Genomic DNA, 21,597 nt, shown 5'->3' with positions numbered 1-21,597 from the left:
TAATGCAGATTGATTGATGGATGAATTGATCAGTGCAGTGTAAAAGAGTCACATGTCAAACATTTACTTCTCCAGTCAATGGCAGAGCTGCTTGCAGAGAATTATCATAATATCTGGTCCAGGAAAAAGAAACTGGAGCTGGAAGCCAGAGGTAAATCTTACACAGCAAACACACAAACAGGGTGTTCCTTGTTTCTCTGCCATCACAAACAGATAACACAGAAAGCTTGACTTCTTTTTTATGCATAGCCTGTAAAAATAAAACAGATGGAATTCTGCGAAGTGCTGTTCAGAAGATCAATACCATTTCCCCACACTTCTGCTTTACAGTTGCTGTTATAGCAACTTTACCCAACCCTTTGATTTTTGTTGCATATTAACTGAAATGCCATACAATCATTTTGGCATGGCAGTGTTTCTGTTAGAAGCTTGTCCATTTTGGTGTTTTGTTATTAATTATTTTATTTTTTGCTTTTAAATTAAACACAGCATGCTTATACAGATTCAACTGAGAACATTTAGCATTTGTGAACTTATAAGCATGAAAAAAGAAAAAGAAGGAGAAAAAAGAAGAAGAAAAAAATTATAACAATATTAACTAAATAAAGAGTAAAATAAAATAAGAAAATTCACGCGGAGTGTGAGGCATGAATTATGATCAGTTAATTTTTAAGAATTCTAGAAATGGCTGCCAAATCGTACAAAAACTCGCCAGTTTCCCTTTTCTATCAAATCTTATCTGCTCCACCCGGGCCACAGACACCATCTCATTAAGCCACCTGTTAAAAGACGGGGCCGAAGAAGACCGCCACTGTAAAAGAATACGTTTCTTTGCAGCCAACATACCCATTGTAATTATCTGTTTTTGTGGAAAGGAAAAAGATTCGATTGATGCAAATGATCCAAGTATAGCCAGTGTATCATCAAGCGGTACTTTTTTCCTAAATTGGTTTGAAAACCACGTAAAAATCTGGCTCCAAAAAGCTTTCAAGACAGGGCAATGCCAAAATAGATGTGCAAGGAAACCTTCACCGATATTACATCTGTCACATAAGGGGGATACAGAATTATAGATCCGGTTAAGTTTAAGTTTAGAAAAGTGTAATCTGTGAATGACTTTAAACTGGATTAGTTTATATCTGGCGTTTATTGAGCCTTTCTGAATGTTGGACAAACAGTTTGACCATTGGTCCTCAGACAGGAACACCGAGGTCTTCAGCCCATGTATTCTTAATTCGATCAGAATCAGCTGGGATTGTAAAGCACTTCACAAACTGAGATATCGGATGTTTATAATCTGCTTTCCGAATTATATCAAAGTAAGTATGACTTAGTGGCTTCAGTGGAAAGTCTGAAAAGTTTCGTTGAACAAAATTCCTTATTTGAAGATAACGAAAAAAATGTGATTGAGGTAACTGAAACTTTTGTTGAAGTTGGAGGAAAGACACAAATCTGTCATCTATATATAAGTCCTCAATGCATTTCAATCCTTTTTCCCCCCATTCTAAAAACACCCTCTCCATTTTACCTGGTTTAAACATGTAGTTATGTATTATTGGTATTCTTACTGAAAAGTCAGGTAGTTTAAGAGATTTCCTAATTTGACTTAATATCTTTAAGGAGTGTTTAACAACAAAATTACGACTGATCGAATTATTAGAAGAACCCGTGTTAGAAAACAATAAGACCGGTAATGAGGCTTCAGATACTGTTGCTGCCTCTGCCTGGAGCCAGACAGGAAGCTTATCATAACAATAATCAGTAGGCGAACCTCACTGCCAGTGCAATAGAGCTCTTGAATTTGCTGCCCAGTAATAATGTCTAAACACAGGGAGACCCAACGCCCCCCACTGGAAGTATTTTTTTGAAGATGAGCCTTGGATATCTGAGGGGGTTTTCCTGCCCAAATGAATGAAAGAATCAATGAATCAAGCTGCTTAAAAAATTTAAGTGGCAAATAAATAGGAAGGTTTTGAAAAAGATATAAAAATCGTGGCAAAGACACCAACTGCATTTATTCGACCAATCAGAGACAGAGGAAGCAGTTTCCATTTTCTAATATTGTCTTTGAGCTTGTCCAGCATTTCCAAGAAATTCCATTTATAGAGGAGTTTGGGATTTTTAGAGATCTTAAGGCCAAGGTAGGTAAAAGATGTAGTCACTAACTTGAATGGGAGTGAGCTGAGGAACTTTGGGCATAGATTATGTGTCATTGGCATAAATTCAGATTTGTCCCAATTGATCATATATCCTGATAATTTCACAAAGTGTTTAATGCAATTTAAAAGATTAGGGAATGAAATTTCTGGTTCGGAAAGGCAGATCAGTAAATCATCTGCATACATATTAACAAGACTTTCAACATTCCCAAATTTAACTCCCTGTATACCAGGGTGGTTTCTTATGTTAATGGCAAGGGGCTCCAGAGCTATATCAAAAGGAAGCAGTGAGAGGGGATCCCCCTGTCTCACTCCACGTTGTAATTGAAAGGGGGAGGATTTATCTGCGTTAGTGAGAATGCAGGACACAGATAAATCATTTTAATCCAATCCCTAAAATATTCCCCAAAACCAAATTGTTTTAGAGTCTCAAATATATAAGACCATTCAATCTGCTCAAATGCTTTTTGGGCATCCAGAGAAAGTACTGCTGTTTTAGCCTCTTTTCCATAACCTGAGTAAATTGTATTTAATAATAAACGGACATTATTAAATGACCATCTACCAGGAGTAAATCCTGTTTGATTAGGATGTATAATTGTTGAAATATGTTTGCTCAATCTTGTAGCTAAGGCTTTGGTTATGATTTTATGATCACAATTTAAAAGAGCAATGGGTCTATAATTTGCTGGGTCGCCTTCCTCCTTTCCAGTTTTGTGAAGCAAACAAATATTTGCCTCGTAAAGTGAAGTTGGTAACCTTTTATTTTTAACGGAGTCATTTATCATCCTAAGCATGAGAGGAGTAATTTTATTTTGGAAGGCTTTATAGAATTCATTACCGAATCCATCTGGGCCAGCTGTCTTTCCAAGTGGTAAGGCTTGGATTGCTCCTAAAAGATGGTTTTCGGAGACAGGGGAATCAATTTCATCTCTCAGGGCTTCATCTAATTGGGGGATAGAAGAAGAAGTTGCTAAAATCACTTTGAGAGGGTTTAATTTTACTAGAATACAGATCTTTATAGAATTTGGTAAAACAAGTATTAATTTCCTTTGGATTGGTACTTACTTTACCGGATTTTATTATCACTTTTTGAATTGCATTGTGGTGTTTTGAATAGATGAAAATTCGATCTCAAAGTTGTGATGGACCACCAGTAACCTGGTAGATGTTAAGATAAGATAAGATAAGATAAGATAAAACTTTATTAATCCCTCGGGTGGGTTCCTCTGGGAAATTCTGTTCCAAATAAGCACAGCACCGACAGAAGTTATAGAGTTACAGAATATTATATATATATATATATATATATATATATATACACACACATATATAAATACAAAGACATATATAGATAAAAATATACAAAGGGGATAAATAGAATAAATAGGAATAAAATAAAAATAAAAATACAAGTGGATTGCACATTTCAAGTATGGAGTCTATTGCACCGTTGACTATTAACAAAAAGTATTGCACAAAGGTAATTGCACAGTGAGGTGAAGAGGCACTACAGCTTAGTTGTTCCCCCCTCCTTTGTCCTCCTGTCTCCCCTCCCTCTCCCCTCCAGAGAGGAGTTAAACAGTTTGATGGCGTGTGGGACAAAGGAGTTTTTAAGTCTGTTGGTTCTTGTCTTGGGGAGAAGCAACCTGTCACTGAACAGACTCTTCTGGTTGTTTATGGCCGTGTGCAGAGGATGCCCAGCATTGTCCATAATGTCCAGCAGATGTCACATAGTTAAGTGCTGCCACAGTCTGTTATCTTTCTTCTCCGCCCTGCTGCTCTGTTCCAGGTGGAGGAAACCACCCACTGCTGGTTCCTTACGACACATTGACTGCCAAAGAAAAATCCAAAGACAGGGAAAAAGCACAAGATATCCTTAAGTTCCTCCAAATCAATGGTTACATTGTGTCCAGGTTGGTCCAACTATTTTTGAAATTTTTAACATGCATAGATAGTGGGTGCATAACAGTTTGTCTTTGGCGTTTGTTTTCAGATTAGAAGATCAATTTCATAAAAGTTCAATTTTTCTAAAACGTCTAACTCAGAAAATACAACATTAGTGTGTGTAGTCCAGCGCTGGAGTGTGGATTTGATTTAACTTAACAAAAGCAGTGTACAACACATTTTTAAAAAGTTGAGAAATGCAAATAAAAGGAGAATATCCTTTGTGCTGATTCCAGAGGTGTGCAGTCGCAGGAGCTAGACACTCCTGCCATAGAGAAACGATTTGCCTACACCTTTCTCCAGCAGATCATCACCTACGTGGACCAGGCACACCAACACATGATGGAGTTTGGTAAGAATCTTCTCATGCCTGTAAGAGCCACTTGTTTACATCACCAACCTGGTTGTTGTCCATGATACAACAACCATGATACTTTTGCCTCATTCGGTGAAACAAGTTTGTCGTCCTCTTTTAGCAGGAACGTTTTTTGTTTTTTGCATATTTTGCCAAGTACAATGCTTTGAGGAAGGTTGTGGAAGTAGCTCTCTCTTTAGATACTAAATTGTCACTGGAGGCTAAAACAGTCTTGGGGTCTTGCTCTGAGACATTCCCAGATTTTTCTCTTTTGTTTTTCACACTAGGAAACGTGAAAGCATGGTGTTGTTATAGCACTGATATAGCAATATGACACTTTTTTATTTGGAGTTTTTACCTGGTTAGATGCAGGGCTGGGTTTTGTATGCAGACAGAGTTGCAACCTGTTTGTAAGGTAGTAAGTAATCTATAAGACAGTGGACATGACAAGACGGTGGTATGCTGAAAATTTCTCTACATTTTTCCTCCCTGTCCAGGATGTGTACATCTTCATCATTGAAAGAGTGTCCACTGGCCTGTAGGTGTAAATAGGCTGCAGAGTCCTGGTCTGACGAGTTAGCTCTTCTGTGTTGTGCCGTCCGCTTATCCAGAGGTTGTTTTGTTTCCCCGGCAATCCTCCTGGCACTTAACAGCGTACACTATATTACTCTGTTTACTCTGTTTGTGTTGGGGGACCTGATCTTTGGGGTGGATCAATTTTTGGTGCAGCGTCTTTTGGGACGAGCCACAGAGAGTCTGTGTTTAGAAAAAAATGCATCTCAGCTGTTCCGATACTCCTGACACCTGAGGACTCACTAAAGGTTTTCGTCTTAGGCAGCAGTCGTCCTTCTCTCCTGGATCAACTGGAGCAAGTTCTTTCCCAGCTGGGATAACCACATTTACTCGGGGCCTTCTTGATGTGATGTTGTTCTGCTTCCCTGGCTGCTGTGTCAGTGGGGATGGTGTTCGCTCTGTGTTGTAGCGTCCTGATGACGCCCAGTTTGTGCTCCAGTGGATGATGAGAGTCAAACCTTAGATACTGATCCGTATGCGTAGGTTTACGGTACACATCAGCTTTCAGATGTCCCCCGTTACTGATGGAAATCTCACAGTCTAAGAAGGCTAACCTGCCACTTTTCATATCCTCCCTCGTGAACTTGAGTGTGGACTGTGGTACATCCTGAGATTTGATTTTCACCCAGATTTGTCATCCACAGACCTGAACCAATGACTTGGTGGTGTTCCAGGGTAGGATAGCAAATCCCTCTTTTCCACGTCTTCCATATAAAAGTTGGTCACAACGGGTGAAACAGGGGAACCCATGGCACACCCATGTTTCTGCCTGTAGTACTGACTCTTGCATATAAAATGGGTGGAATGAAGACACAGTTCCATACTTGGTTGGTGCTGAGAGTGACCCTGTTGCTGAGGTTGGGGTCAATCTCTTACAAACTATCTCCACTGCTTCAGTGGCTGGAACACAACTAAAGAGAGACGTAACCTTATACGAGACCATTGGTTTATCTGCCCTGCCCAAACCAGTGTTCCTCCAGGGAGGTCAAGGAGGCCATTTACAAAAAGGAAAGACCATCTCTGAATCCAGGAGGAAGCCTAAGGATACATCTTTCACCATCTTAGAATACTGTGATTGCAGCCATTCTCCAACTCTCTGTGAATGGTACTCATGGTCATTGATCATTTGCATATTAATGACCATGAAACTGACCTCACAACCCATTGTTAGTCAGTGGTGCTAGTGTCAGTCATTATGCATATCTACTGTTTAAAAGGTTGGGAAACCTGCAGTAAGTTGAACCTGACGAAGTCACTTGGATGAAATGTTTCTCCCTCTGAAAACGTCCAGATGAACAAAATCAACTTTACATGGATGATTGCACATGCATCAATACACTGTTTGGTGTAGTTTCTCAAGCTGTTGTCACAGTCACAGTCAAGCTGGGGACGTTTGTCAGATGTGTGGGGATCAGATCTTCAGAGTTCACTTGGAGGGAAGAATGGTAGCAAGGCAAAATCACAGAAGGTAGTGAGGGTGTGTGGATGAGGCTCCACTGGACTGTGAACTAAACCTGCTGAACCAGTTGAAGAAATTGGTTTAGTGTTCATTTCTGAATTTAATTCATAACATGATTATAGAATTATCAGATTTCTCTTGTGCCCTGTTACCTGACTGTTCATTGGACTCCTTATGCGACCCAGTGGTAAAAATTCTAGAAACACCTCTGTGTGGCTCAGAGGTAGAGTGGCTTGTCTGCTTCTCTCCTCCAGTTCTTATTTTAAAGTGTCCCTAAACATAAGACTGAACCCCAAATCCAACCATCAGTTTGCATGTGTGTGCTACAGGAAAGGGTTAAAGTATAGTGAGGATAGCACTTAATGAATGTGTTCATGTGTAAGTAAAGTAAGCATAGAAAAGAACAACTTAAATACCAGTCGAGTCCTGTTAGTCCCTCAGATTTCAAGCTCGTGGCTACACAGCTGTGGCAGCTCGCACAGTAGAGTTTAGCCTTTTTCTGTGGCTCAGAGGAATTTCAAATACTATGCAAGATAATGCAAATGTAAAAAAAAAAAAAAGGAAAATCTTATTATTTAGTGAACTGTTTGCATAAAAAAATTATGTTTTTATATTTTCCACAACTTAAATTCATCAGCCCACACTCACTGCATTCTGTCTGTTGTAGATGTGGGAACACGGCCACAGGGAGAGAAGATTCCTCATGAGCAGCAGATCAAGTTCTTTGGAAAGGTGATGAAATTCTTTTTGACTATACACTTATTTTTCTTGTTTTGTTTTATTAAGTTTATATATTAGATTTAGTTTTTTGTAATCAGCAACAGAATTCAAAATTAAGTTATCAGGTTGACTAAAACTGCAAATAATTATGATCTCTTCTTCCAAATTGACACAGAGCAGAATAAGCATTTGACTGACTCTGTGCGTTCCACATAACTCAAAGCAAAATGTGTAAATTTCAGGCTTTTCCTGGTTTGTGCCTGTTCAAAATCCTCTGTAATGGTTAGCTAAAGAGGCACAGTGACAGGACAGTGAAGGCATGGACACAGTTTTTGATGATGTGACGTTGTATCTGTAGTGCAGAATTTTAGGGGAAGAGCAATGAACATAAAAATCATTAGTTACTAAATTTGTGGCAGGTAATTTACTGAAAAGTGTGCTAATAATTAACTCAAAAAAAGAATATTTCACTAGCAGGGACCACATCTTTGGTAACGATGGGCGATGAGGGATGAGGAAGTGTGAATAGTGCTGCGTTTTGTGGAAGGCCTTGAAGGGGACTGGCGACGGCTCTCGGGCCGGGCATGAAAATGAGAACAGCAGGTATTGGAGAAGGGGGGTTTTTATAGCCTGAGGCCAGAGGGGGCGTGAAGGAGGAGTGGTCCCGCTCCTGAAATTCAGATGATATCTCCACTTAGTTTGGCACCTGATAATGCTCAAAGTGTTCCATGTATAGAAAGTTATGTATTTTATTAAAACTGACCCAAAAAGTTTCTGAAGACTAAAATCAATAGTATTGACAAGCTCTGAGGCTTCATGTCTCACTCCTAGGTCGTCCTGCCGTTGGTGGATCAGTACTTTAAAAACCACAGGCTGTACTTCTTGTCCACGGCCATCCATCCCATCAGCAGTGGTGGCCATGCCTCTAACAAGGAGAAGGAAATGGTGACCAGGTGAGCATGGCCAGCATTACAACAACAGTAAAAAGTCAGGCATATTGTTGAAAGGAATAAAACATGAGAATGTCTTATTGCCTAAATATTGAATGTCTGGTCCTATGGGCTCTTTCCTCTGTGTTCCTCTCATTTGATTGCCTCACACTTTTGTCTTCCTCTTTTGTCTTCCTCTTCTTCCATTCTGCCTCTTCTTCTCATCTTCCATTAAATCTTTTCAGTCTTTTCTGCAAACTGGGAGTTCTTGTCAGACATAGGATATCCTTGTTTGGTAAGGACAGTGTAAACATTCGAGTTAACTCCCTAAAGATAAAATATTTGATTTTCAAGCCAATTTTCTTAAAAGATGGAAAACTGCAACTGTGTTTATTAGCTTGCTGTCTGTTTCCCTGTTTTTGATGGCACGTTGTGGTTTATCCTGGCATGTTACCAACACATTTAGACTTTTTGAATAGTGGAAACATTTGCAAGAGTTTATTTTCACTATGCAGCCTTGTGAAAAACTAAGTACACCCCATGATTCAGTTAATTGGAAAAACACCTTTAGCAGCATTGCTGTAGTTTTGGTTTTCTATGTGAGTTTTTCAGTCTCTTATGTTGTTGTGAAAGAGTTCTGGCCCAGTCTCCTTTACAATGTTGTGTCAATTCTTTAAGGTAGGTATTTATTCATGAATAGCTGTCTCAAGATCTTGCCACAGGATTTCAGTTGGGTTCATGTTTGGCACCTTGATTGTTTTCTTTTCAGCAATTCTGTTGTATTTTTGGGCCAAGCTTTAGCAGTCAGACCAAAGGCTTCACATATGAGTCCAGAATACTTAGATATGCAGAGAGGTTCATTGTCAGTTCAGTGACTGCGAGGTGCCCAGCTCCTGTGGCTGCAATACAAGCCCGTCACCAATCCCAGAAGTCTTGTGACATCTTTGCTCTTTGTATTCTTTGTTCAGATTGAACTTTACCTAAACCTAAAACATGTTGTCATGGTCTTTTTAAAGAGAGGAGGCTTACTCCTTGTTCAATCTATTTCTAACTGTGCTGTCATGAAAGGTAATATTTAACATGCTAACTGAGACGATCAGTCTTCAGTCTGAGTTGTAGCTTATGTCTTTTCAGCAATTCCTCTGAGCATTGTTACAGTCTGACTTTAAGGTGCATTTTCTGGCATGCCCAGTCCTGGGAAGATTATGGCCTGATGTTAACACATCAGTGATCCAGATGAGCAAACTGCAAAAAAAGGGTCACATTTGCTAATTGGCAATAATTGAAGTGCATTTGAAGGACATCTGGCTACTACTTACCCTGTTAATTCCTGTTGAATTATTACTTGTGTACTCAGTTTTATACAGGACTGCATGGAGTCCTATGGAAACTTTTTTCTGACTGACTGTATTTTGATACATAGCACTTCTACTGCAGTTTACTTTTAAACTGCAGTACATTCCTCCTGGAATATATCAGACGGGAGCTTCATAAGCTAACTTGTAATTGGTGCAGGTGTCTGCAGGGATGTCACGATACCAGAAAGTTTTAGCCTGTATACTTTTGATATATGATAAATATGATACCACTCACACATACAGTGACAGACTGAACAGACTTTTCTTTCCTCCAATGAAAAATACCAATACTATCTAGTTTTTCTACCAGTGACTTGGTAGCAAAGTATGAGTTGTCGTGGCATCCCTAAGTGTGTTTGCATGCATGGTATTGTGGGTGTATAAATCCTCATCACTGTGTCTTCAAAGGAAAAGGATGTTCCATTTCTTCAGACTCAAAAATGGGCACTTTAGAAACATATTGTCAAAAATGAAAGATAATTATTAGTTGCATGTAAAGCAAAAGCTGTTAGAATATCAATTATGCTGATATTTAATGGCTTTTGCTATCAGCCACTGATGACAGGGTAAAAGTGTAACATTTCCACTTAACATAAACTTTATTTTATAATTGTTTATTTATTGTTTTTCCAAGGAACATCATTTTCCTCAACATAACATAACAGTTGTTGTGTAAGTGTGGTTTTGTGCTAAAAATTTCACATTCAAGACAGATACTATGTGAAGCCTTTGTGCTCCATGATGTGAGTTTTCAGTTTCACAGCTAATTCTCTCTGCTCACCAGGGAACAATGCCACTTCCATTGTCAACTGTCTGCAGATACTGGGACAAAGCCTGGATGCCAGGTAAAAATGTGACCAGTTGTGACCTCATAATGATGAATGACGGGAATGCTTTCAGCTTTCAATGGAAAAACATAAATGAATAAAGCAAAAGAACAAATACAGAAAAATTAACATGAATCAACGCAGATTTTCAAAAATAAGTACCACAGAGAAAAGGAATCAGTGACCTTAACCCAAAGCAGTATGAACTACACTGAGTGTGGTAGTCGTTAATATAAGCTGCAATATTAGCTGTCAAGAGATAGCAGTCCTCTTTTAAACAGTGGTAAAGTCTGTGTTTGAAGGGCAGAGACGTAATAACAAACTAGTGTATCAGCCAGGAGACCAAAGTTTAGTTAACAGGTGTTTGACAGAAATCCGAGTCAATGAATGCCGTAAAATACAAACTCTTACATAAGTAAGCCTAGACTACAAAGTTTAGTTCTCAATGCAAGTGATAAAACCCATAATTTCAAATTATAGCTGGCTGAAATAACAAGATTAAAAAGATTAAAAAGAATCTAAGAAAATAGCACAGTATAGCTATAAGCACAGGTTTGATGGATGTGTTTCTGTCTGGAAACATCATGAAAATTCAGACTGATAAAGGATAATCATTATGTGCGGCTATTACCTCAGATAATTATGTGTTTCATTGTGTGACTCCCCTCTCTAAATGTTTTGTACTTTTAGAAGCAAAGTTTAACGAGGCCTCTCACAAAAATAATCGTCAACACCATTTCGTTGGAAACTCAGTAAAATCCTGACAGCGTTGAATGAATAATATTTACTAGCAAATACTGGTAAAATTGCCCCGTAGTTATCAGACTGGTTGAATGTGCCCATATTTTCTCAAAGTGCTTTCTTCGTGTTTGAAAAAAGAACATCTCTTGTCAAGATATTAATGTAACTCTATCAGGACAGTGATGAAGACGGGCCTGGAGTCAGTGAAGGCGGCTTTACGGTCATACTTCGACAGCGCAGCGAAGGATCTGGAGAAGACTCAGGAGAACCTGAAGCTCGGTCAGTTCACTCACAGCAGGGACCAACCACGAGGAGCAACTCAGATCATCAACTACACCACCTTCGCCCTGCTCCCCGTCCTCTCCTCACTGTTTGAACACATCGGACAGAACATGTTTGGAGAAGACCTCATTTGTAAGTGAAAACTTCACGTTTCATCTGGACGATGATGTCAGTTTACCTACAAATTTTGTCTCTCTTGCCTCAGTGGGTGATGTCCAGGTTTCCTGCTACAGAATCCTTAACAGCCTCTTCCTTCTGGGAACCAACAAAAGTATCTATGTTGAGAGGTAGGAAACATCCATGGTCCACATGTGATTTAGTAAAAATATGTTTCACGTCGCATCCAGTAGAGTTCAGAAGAATGAGACCACATTGAGAATCTGTCCTGGTTTCATGTAAACCTGGAAATGATCAAATATGCTTGATTCAGGAATATTCAAAAAGGGAATTATTATGTAAAATGAAGAAGAAATACAGTACTATGAAAGTCTTGAGCACTTTTCTGTTGTTTTTATTTTATTTATATTCCTATTATTTAGAGATTTATTGAAACAAGCAAACATAAATACAGTATGTAAGGTAAAAACAAGTACTCAGCACTTTTCCATGGTTGATGAACGGATTGTTTTCCTGCACCTTCAGGTTGAGATATGGGTTGTAGGATGTAGGATTGGTGGCTGTATGTCTTGGACGCTCAGGTGGAGACAGGAGCAGATCTGTCAGCTGATACCACCAGGTGCTGAATTGGATATGGTGGTGGGGGATTAAGTTGGAGAGGCCTGGCGTGCCCAAACGGATAAGGAGGATGCACTGGGAATGTATGGCAAAGGCCCCGTTTCGTGACATCTTCAACTTCTATGTCCGGCAGAACTTCAACAGCATCCTGAGGGTGGTTGGGATGTTAAGTCTGAATGGACCAGGTTCCACACCTCCATTGCTGAGGCAGATTTATGGTGCTGCTAATAATAAATATAAAAACCTATTAAATAAATAAATGAGCTATTAAGTAATAATGGCTGAGTCAATAAGTCAATTCAAAATGCAGAATGTAGACTGTATATTCAGAGGTGTGGCAGTTTGGCACAGTTCATCAGACTCATATCATCTGGAAAAACTCATCTTCAGACTAGTGGATCTCGCCCCAGATGCTGCGCAGCCTCCAGCTTGAAGGGAGGGCGAAAAACAGTCCATGTGTAGGATGGGCGGAGTACGGTGTCTCGTGATGCTAGTTGCTCTGTCGTTGCATCTGCTGGTGTAAATGTCTCAGTGGGATGGTACATCCAATAGCCCTGTGTGCAGTCTTAACCGCTCACTGCAGTGTCTGCTTCTCTTCTCTATGGTGCAGCTGCAGGGCCAGACAGTAATCCAGGCAGTCATTGTGCTCTCCACCACACACCTGTAGACAGAACTGGGGATGGTGGAGTTCAGCCCTGCTCCCTTCAGCTTCCTCAGAAAATACAGGCGTTTATGAGCCTTTTTAATAAAGCTGAGAGTGTTATCACACCACTCCTGTACTGGCTTCTCTTAAATTAAATCCAGTTGTTAAATCCAAAATCAAATTTAAAGTCCTCCTCATCACATACAAGGTCTTGAATAATCAGGCACCATCATATTTTAAAGGCCTCATAATACAGTATCATCCCAATAGAACTAGAACTCTCAGACTGAAGGCTCACTTGTTGTTCCTAGAGTATTTAAAAGTAGAATGGGAGGCAGAGGGTTCAGGTTTCGGGCCCCTCTTCGGTAGAACCAGCTCTCAGTTTGGATTCAGAGACAGACACCATCTCTACAGTGCGTCATGCAGACATTGTTCCCCTTTTAGAAATCCCTAAAGGGGAATATCTAACAAGGGAAACCTGCAGTCAGAAGTGACTGAAGAAGTCACTTGGATAAGTGACGAAACATTTCTCCCACTGAAAACGTCCAGATGAGCAGAATCAACTTTTTGGGATTTCCTTACCTTGATGATTGAGCATGCATCAAGACATCACTTTTCAACAGAACATTGCTGGCTAAGCAGCATTAAGATACATGGAAAAGAACAAGTCATAAGTCATAATGGTATTCTGATCAGATCATGGCTGGACTGATGAAAGCCATCCATAATCACCATCATCATTACCTTTATTTATAAAGCACTTTAAAACAACCACAGCTGACACAAAGTGCTGTACATAGGAACTATATAATAAAATTACATAAGAAATAAATACAAGCCAAATAAAAGAAAAAGTAAAATAATTAATAAAATAACTAATTTCATTACAAGAGAAAACTAAGTCTCACTGAGGTTAAAAGCCAAAGAATAAAAGTGGGTTTTAAGACGCGATTTAAAAGTGGAGAGTGAAGGGGCCTCTCTAACGTGCAAGGGCAAATTAGAAAAGGCCCTGTCCCCTCTGAGCTTCCTCCTGGATCTCGGTACCTCCAGGAGCAGCTGGAGGTACCGAAAACTCTCTTTTCTTTTCATAAAAATGTAAAAAGGTTCGCAGCCGAGTGTGAAGCAGCGGGAATGAGGATCAGCACCCCCAAATCTGAGGCCGTGGTTCTCAGCCGGAAAAGGGTGGAGTGTTCACTCCTCCAGATGAGTGGAGGAGTTCAAGTATCTCGGGGTCTTGTTCGCAAGTGATCGGAGAAGGGAGCCGGAGATCGACAGACGGATTGGCGCTGCGGCCGCAGTGACGCTGCACCGGTCCGTCGTGGTGAAGAGGGAGCTTAGTGTAAAACGAAGCTCTCAATTTACCGGTCGATCTACGTCCCTACCCTCACCTATAGTCATGAGCTGTGGGTAGTGACCGAAAGAACGAGATCGCGGATACAAGCGGCGGAAATGAGCTTCCTCCGAAGGGTGGCGGGCCTCTCCCTTAGAGATAGGGTGAGAAATTCAGCCATCCGGGAGGGGCCCAGAGTAGAGCCGCTGCTGCTCCACATCGAAAGGAGCCAGCTGAGGTGGTTCGGGCATCTGACAAGGATGCCTCCTGGGCGCCTCTTGCGTGAGGTGTTCCGGGCATGTCCCACTGGGAGGAGGCCCCGGGCGACCCAGGACACGCTGGAGAGATTATATCTCCCGGCTGGCCTGGGATCGCCTTGGTGTTCCCCTGGATAAGCTAGAGGAGGTGGCTGAGGAGAGGGAGGGCTGGGCTTCTCTGCTTAGGCTGCTGCCCCGCAACCCGGCCCCGGATAAAGCGGAAGAAGATGGATGGATGGAAGTTTAGAGCCAACCAAGCTTTAATGTCATCTAGGCATGTCGAGAGAGGTTTTATGGAGATGCCACCCTTCTGCTTCAGTGGCTAATAAATTTGGCAGTCATTGGCATAACAACGAAACGAGATCCCATGCCTTCTAAGGATGAAACCTAGAGGCAATAAATACAGTAAAAACAGCAGTGGCCCTAAAATTGAGCCCTGTGGGATGCCACATGACAGGGAAGCAGAAGATGATTCAGAACTGAGTAAGCTGACAGAGAAGGTTCTATCTGACAAATAAGACCTTAACCAACAAGAATAAAACCAGGAATTAAGCTCTTCTGTGTTAGAGGAGACAAAGTCAGAAGGGCCACCGAGCTGATTAAAGGCAGCAGAAAGGGGTTAATAACCCGACAGCGCCGAGCAGCAGCTGAGATTTAACTGCAGTATGTGTAAAACCACATGGGCTTCTCTATGAATCACCACAGTATCTGAGAGTGCACAGTCACAAATCTCCAAGTTAGTGACAGGCAGACCATATGACAGGACAAGATCCAGTGTGTGTGTCTTTCATGGATGACACAAGTTAGAAATAATAAAAACAGGAACAAACTTGGCAGTGACAGACGAGCAGCCACACATACCGCTGCCATCTTGTTTCCACCATAATGTTTTGAAACACTTTGTGGAAACTAGATTAGTTGAATTCAAAGCAGGATCGGTCATACCATAGTTGTGGGATAATGTGTTTATTGACTGAGATCTGCTTGTACGCATAAGAAGTATCATAATGCTTCTCTATGAATCGCCACAGTATTGTGGTGAACAGGTTTGTGCACCCGATTAACCCTGGAGCTATGATGTCACAGGCAGGGTCTCTCAAGGCAAACTGATCCTCCCTCAGGGGCCACACAAGAGGAACTTAGAAAACAAAACACACAGTTCAGATGGACTGTAACTTCCAGCATTTTTCACATCTCTGCATTCCCATATACTCATTTTAACTAATGAAGATACATAAAAGATACATACTGTTGCTGAGCAGGAAAGCCTCTGTGCTCTAGTGCATCCTATCTTTATCAATTCAAAGATATAGTAATACTGAGAGAAGAAAGAAGAGCACCTCAGTGCCATTCCTTCACACTCACTCCTTCACCACACTCCTTCAGAAACACTGTGCCGAGGCTTTTGATCAGTGGTGTCCGAAACTTCATTTGGCAGGTCACTGCTTCAGTACTTGATTCACTGGTTTCTAAGGAATTGTTGGCGGGATTTGTGTGACATAGTCAGTCCTGGAGGCAGGAAGTGAGGATCCTCTGCCTAATCCTTAATAAAAACCAGTTCTTCAGCAATTCTGCTCCCAGGTCTAAAATGTACATAAGAAATACACTATACATATTGTTGGGTCTGCGCTTCCACAGGCCCCGCTGGTTTAGAAACGTATTCCCGTTAACGAAGCAAGGAAGCAAGACGAACAGCTTTAACCGACTTTTACTTGCTAGCAAGGGAGGCTGGTCGGAACCAGGCTCTTGGAGCTGAATGCTCCTCACCTGTCTCCTAGCCAACTTCAAATAAACAGCCTTCCTTGCCGACTTACAAATTTAAGTAACACAATGACAACATTTAACAATTTGACTCCAACACATATACTTACTGTATAATTATAGAAGTTATAGTATATTATATATAAACCTACCTGTGTATTGGTTAATTACATAATCAGGTGGAGGCAGGGACCTCACAGTAGAAACATATTCTTATAAGTTTCTGTTTTAGTGTATTTTTAAACATCAAGAAGTCACAAGCATAAGGAGAACACTCCATGTTTAAAGAAGGAAGGTGTATTCATAGAAATGATTTATTATTAAGAGAGACATACGAACATAATTTTTTCAACCCCCAAAAAACACATGTTCAAAGCACAATATCAGCTTGATATCAGACAGAACTGCCACATGAAATTAAACAGAAGCTGTCAGTTGAATCATGATGAAGCTGTCCTTTATGAGTTGTGGACTCAAGCTGCTCTATATTTTTGGCCACCAGATGTCACCAAAGAGGACTGTGTTGACAAGCTTAGAGTAATGAACCGTTTGAGTAATGAGCTTCAGAAAGCTTCATTTGGCCATATATATACAATATATACAAAACAACTAATCAAGCCCACCAGATTTGACAGGTCCCAGTTTATAGCCAGCCCTAATCAGTCTTAAGCAAAAAAAAGAAAGAAAAAAAGTTGCTTTTACCATAATTAGATAACCTACTATGTTTTTAATCAATCACTGATGGTAGTAAAAGAATTGTTTTTGACTATTATCATGAGCTCTCTGTTTCTTTTCCAGACAACGTCCAGCAATGGGAAAGTGTTTAGCAGCCTTCGCAGCAGCATTCCCTGTTGCCTTTCTTGAGCCTCACATGAACAAGTTTAACAGCTTTTCCATCTATAACAGCAAAGGAAGCAAAGACAGAGCAGGTGAGACGTACATAAAGAAAATGATAGAACATACAAATCCGGAGGTAGCTGTACTTTCTTAGAGTGACATTTCAGCGAGCACTGAGGGCTGTACTTTGTCACAGGACTGCATGTTTCTTTGAGCCTTTATATTTTACTAAAACTGGAACCATGAATACACATTACACTACATACCGCACCAACTAGCTTTTACTGTACACCTCAGAAACAAACAGAAATGTTTGTTGTGACCCTGCCGTCATGTCACTCTTAACTCTGTTTACACGTTAACTCTTTGGTAAAACCAAAACATTACATAAAATATGTCTGGGTTGATTGAGGAAAGGGAGGAAGGTTTCAAGAAGTGTCTTAGTAAACTATGAAAAAACTGGAGTGTGCAGTATATACATGGTGTTTGTATCTCTTGGAGACACCTACTATAACAGGAAGTACCACAAAGTGGTTTGAATACTTTTGCAGCTGTCTGTCCTACATTTGTCTGACTAACAGATTCTCCAGTTGTGTATTTCGAATAAAAAAACATTAATCCAAAGCTAAATGATGGCTGTGTGGTCTGAGAACTCATCAATGTCAAAAATCACAAATCAAATCACATTATGTTTAATTTAATCTGTTTTCATTCCACTACTCTTTCCGCCTCTCAGCTCTAGGCCTTCCTGGGCAGGTTGGGGAGGTTTGTTCACTGATCCCCAATTTGGAGAAGTCTTTGGAGGAGATTGTAGAGCTAGCAGAGTCCGGCATGAAGTACACGCAGATGCCTCATGTTATGGAGGTAACTCTCTAATAATTAATAACTACAGTATCACCTTTGATATTCTTTCCTTAAGTTGCTTCATGTCATTGAAAAATTGGCCACGGAACCAAAATAAGTGGACATTTGTCCTGTAGTGAACACTTCAGAGCCGAAGATGGGTAAAAAAAGACATTGCTGATTAAACCCATCTGACTGTGAAGCTTTGCAAAGCTCATTATTTTTGCTTTGTTTCTACTGCTGTAGGTGGTCTTGCCGATGTTGTGCAGCTACATGTCTCACTGGTGGGAACATGGACCGGAAAGCGACCCAGACAAAGCCAACAACTGCTGCACCTCTGTGACCTCTGAATACATGAATACTCTGCTGGGAAACATTCTCAAGATCATCTACAACAACCTGGGAATAGATGAGGGCGCCTGGATGAAGAGACTGGCTGGTAAATGTTAACTCACTAATGTTGAACACTAAAATAAAATTCACTGATTCACAAGATTCATCAAACTCGCTCATCCATGTTTTTATGAACCTGGCTTTGTGCACTGATGTGGGGTCACGTTGGACAGGGGCCGTCTCCAAAGATGGGAGCATGAAATTGTCCAATATGTCTTAATATGCTGAAGTATTAACAGCCGAACTCAATTGAAAAACAACCCCACAATATAATCCTCCCCCTCCACCAAACTTTATACTTGCCACAGCGCAGTCAGACAAGTACAGACTCAACAATTGCATTGCCAGAGAGATGTGATTCATCACTCCAGCAAACACGTCTCCACTCCTCTAAAGTTCATGGGTGATATACTAGTCTGACACTTTGCATTGTGCTTGGTGATGTAAGACTGGGATGCAGATGCTCAGCCATGGAAACTATTCCATGAAGCTCTCTAGGCACTGTTCCTTAATGTTCTTGAACATGAAGACTAGAGGTCTGTAGCGATTGACCAATACTGTGACTTTATATGTCCAGCCACTTTGTGGTAGAGTTGAAGAGAGAGAATTTCATGAGTGGACTTGTTGAACAGTATCACAGTATGATGCTGGACTTCATTAAACTCCTAAGATCGACCCAGTGTTTGTAGAAGCAGTCTGCATAGCTGCTTGATTGGTATACACCTGAATTCAATGACTTGGAGGGAAGATTGAATACTTTTGGCAATTTAGTGTATGTTGGAGTTAAAACTGACTAGTGACTGCAACATAAATCTAAAACTAGTAGCTCTTCTTTTGTTTTTGTTTTCTTTTCATTCAGGGGAGTGATATACTTTAAAGCTCTGCAAAGAGAATGAAACATCACAGTGAAACTTGTGCTGCAGCTGCGGGGATGTGGATGCTGTATTGGTAGAAAGAGAGCTAAACGTAAAAGCGAAGCTCTTGATTTTAAAAGGAACGAGATTGCAGATGCAAGTGGTGGGAATAAGCTTTGTCTGAAGGGTGGCTTGCATCTCCCTTAGAGAGGAATTCAGGCTTTTCGGAGCGGCTCAGAGTAGAGCCGCTATTTCTCCACATCAAAAGGAGACAGTTGAGGTGGTTGTGCATCTGACAAGGATGGGTACCTCTTTGGTGAGGTATTCTGGGCATGTCCCACTGAGAGGAGACCCCGGGGCAGAACCAGGACATGGTGAAGAGAGTTTATCTCTTGGCTGGCCTGGGAACGCCTTGTGTTTCCCCGGACAAGCTGGAGGAGGTGGCTGGGGAGAGGGAGGTCTGGGCTTCTCTGCTTAGGCTGCTGCCCCACAACTCTGCCCCAAGTAGCTGGGAGAAGATCGATGGATGGATGGATGGATAGTTTATTTGCTAATGGAACATAATATTTGCAGCTCACAGTGATGCACAAGGCAAAAATAAAACAATATGACATGAGACATGAAATCTGGTTTGTAGAGGCAGGTTAGTTAGGTTTGGCGAATTGTTCATTGTTTTAGGTGTGCAGGCAGAGGTATGTTTTTTTGTTTGTTTGTTTGTTTTTTCACATTTTTAAACCAATGCACACACCTCATTAGAGGGTGCTCCAAATGCTGGGGATTGCCATTTAATTGTTTGATAAAACACTACAGCACTGGAGGAAACAATTATTTTAAAAGAAAAAAAATTGTGTAATGAGCTTAATGAGCCCCTTAAGTGTTTTGCAATTTAGGTTTCCTCTTTTAAAAAGAAAATATAGTCAGTAACAGCAGTTCTTGTAATTGTGTTAAGAGGAGGACACAATGGAAGACAAAAGTTACATTTCACGCAAGAGGGTGTTTCATTTTCTTTCATTTTCCTTTTTCTGCACTTTTTGTAAAGTTAATAAATAAAAGCTCTCCTCAGGATCAGTTTACATAAGCATCCTCAAACTGATGTTAGTTTAATTATTTTTGCCTGCTGCTAATCATTATATGATATTCAAATGTACATACATTCACATTTTGCGTTTTAACACCATCTCTATTCATGTCCCCAAGTCTTCTCCCAGCCAATTATCAGCAAAGCCAAACCTCAGCTGTTAAAGACCCACTTCTTGCCCTTGATGGAGAAACTCAAAAAAGTAAGTCTCACCTTTATTATAATCTACTGCCTGGAAGTGGTGCAACTCATTTAACAGAATATAAAACTAGGTCACATTCACTGCTTGTTGTCTTTTCTAACACTTTCTTGTAATTTTCTTTGGTTTTTTTAAATGAAATTGAATTACCCATATATATTTCTTAACTAAGTATCTATTAGTATGTTTTTAAAATGGAGAAAGTGCACTATGCGAACACTCCTACTACTTAATAAAACAGTCACAAAGATTAAAGCACACAGTGCTGCTTAATATAGAAAAATCTATTACTGTATTCTTTAGAAAGCAGCTGTTGTGCTGATGGATGAAGAACATAGCAAGGCGGAGGGGAGGGGTGAGATGTCAGAGACAGAGCTCCTCATCATGGACCAATTTACTATCCTGGTCAGAGACCTGTATGCCTTCTACCCTCTCCTCATACGATTCGTTGACTACAACAGGTACAGTGTTGTGACTGAACTAGTGACCTTCAGCTCATTGAGTGGAGTGAATTTAGACCATCTCATACAGAAGCTTAGTCACTAAGACGAAGCTGCAGTTTTGGAAAAAGAATGATTGGTTTCAGCATGTCACTAACTGTTTTGATATACTGACAGGGCCAGATGGCTTAAAGAGTCCAATCCAGAGGCAGAGGAGCTGTTCCGAATGGTGGCTGAGGTTTTTATCTTCTGGGCCAAGTCTCACGTAAGAAAATTACTGCAACATAGCTATCCATCCCATAGGGCAGGTTTGGGGACCTGGGCCAACACACCTGAATCAACTCACTAGTTCATTGCTGGGACTCTGGAGAACTTCAATACATGTTGAGGAGGTCATTTAGCCATTTAAACCAGCTGTGTTGGATCAAGGACACATCTAAAAGCTGCAGGACACCGGCCCTCGAGGCCTGGAGTTGGACACCCTTGCCATAGGGCGCCAATCTGACACAGGGCTAACACAGCGAGTAGACAATCATTCACACTCACATTCACACCTGTGAGCAGTTTAGAATCACCAGGTAACCTAAACCCACTAACTGCATGTCTTTGTACTGTGGGAGGAAACCAGAGTATGCAAACATAGGAAGGCAACGGTGCTAACCACCGGGCTGCCCATAAAAACATATAACTGAAAATGTCCCTAAGAGGGTCAGCTGGGATTGATCTTTATATCGCTGATTTATTAAACCTGAAATAACTAATATTACATTTTCAAGCTTAAACAGAAGAGAAGAGCAGCTATCTGTCTATTGACATTGCAGTTAAGCATTTACCACAATCTGTCAAAACTGAAGAAAACTAAGATCGCAGTCTTTGC

The 21,597-nt window shown here is 40.6% G+C and overlaps 1 protein-coding gene across 8 annotated transcripts in view; it reads left to right on the top strand.

The window, feature by feature from the left end:
• ryr2a (ryanodine receptor 2a (cardiac)) overlaps positions 1 to 21,597 on the top strand; it is a 263,162-nt gene that overhangs the window by 162,370 nt on the left and 79,195 nt on the right. For all 8 annotated transcript variants that reach the window (XM_084938488.1, XM_084938482.1, XM_084938484.1 and 5 more), the window contains 15 exons: positions 76 to 151; positions 3,952 to 4,075; positions 4,343 to 4,458; positions 7,161 to 7,225; positions 8,045 to 8,166; positions 8,388 to 8,437; positions 10,285 to 10,345; positions 11,244 to 11,482; positions 11,556 to 11,637; positions 16,875 to 17,005; positions 17,650 to 17,777; positions 18,003 to 18,195; positions 20,201 to 20,283; positions 20,584 to 20,741; positions 20,898 to 20,985. In XM_084938488.1, coding sequence (XP_084794614.1) covers positions 76 to 151; positions 3,952 to 4,075; positions 4,343 to 4,458; positions 7,161 to 7,225; positions 8,045 to 8,166; positions 8,388 to 8,437; positions 10,285 to 10,345; positions 11,244 to 11,482; positions 11,556 to 11,637; positions 16,875 to 17,005; positions 17,650 to 17,777; positions 18,003 to 18,195; positions 20,201 to 20,283; positions 20,584 to 20,741; positions 20,898 to 20,985 — 1,716 coding nt within the window. The remainder of the gene's footprint in view (positions 1 to 75; positions 152 to 3,951; positions 4,076 to 4,342; positions 4,459 to 7,160; positions 7,226 to 8,044; positions 8,167 to 8,387; positions 8,438 to 10,284; positions 10,346 to 11,243; positions 11,483 to 11,555; positions 11,638 to 16,874; positions 17,006 to 17,649; positions 17,778 to 18,002; positions 18,196 to 20,200; positions 20,284 to 20,583; positions 20,742 to 20,897; positions 20,986 to 21,597) is intronic.

Source organism: Perissodus microlepis, chromosome 8 (genome assembly GCF_051167445.1).
Source record: "Perissodus microlepis isolate ML-2025 ecotype Zambia chromosome 8, ASM5116744v1, whole genome shotgun sequence".
NCBI classification, from domain to species: Eukaryota; Metazoa; Chordata; class Actinopteri; order Cichliformes; family Cichlidae; genus Perissodus; species Perissodus microlepis.
Note: the sequence above shows the minus strand (reverse complement) of the source record. Positions and strands in the feature narration are given on the sequence as shown.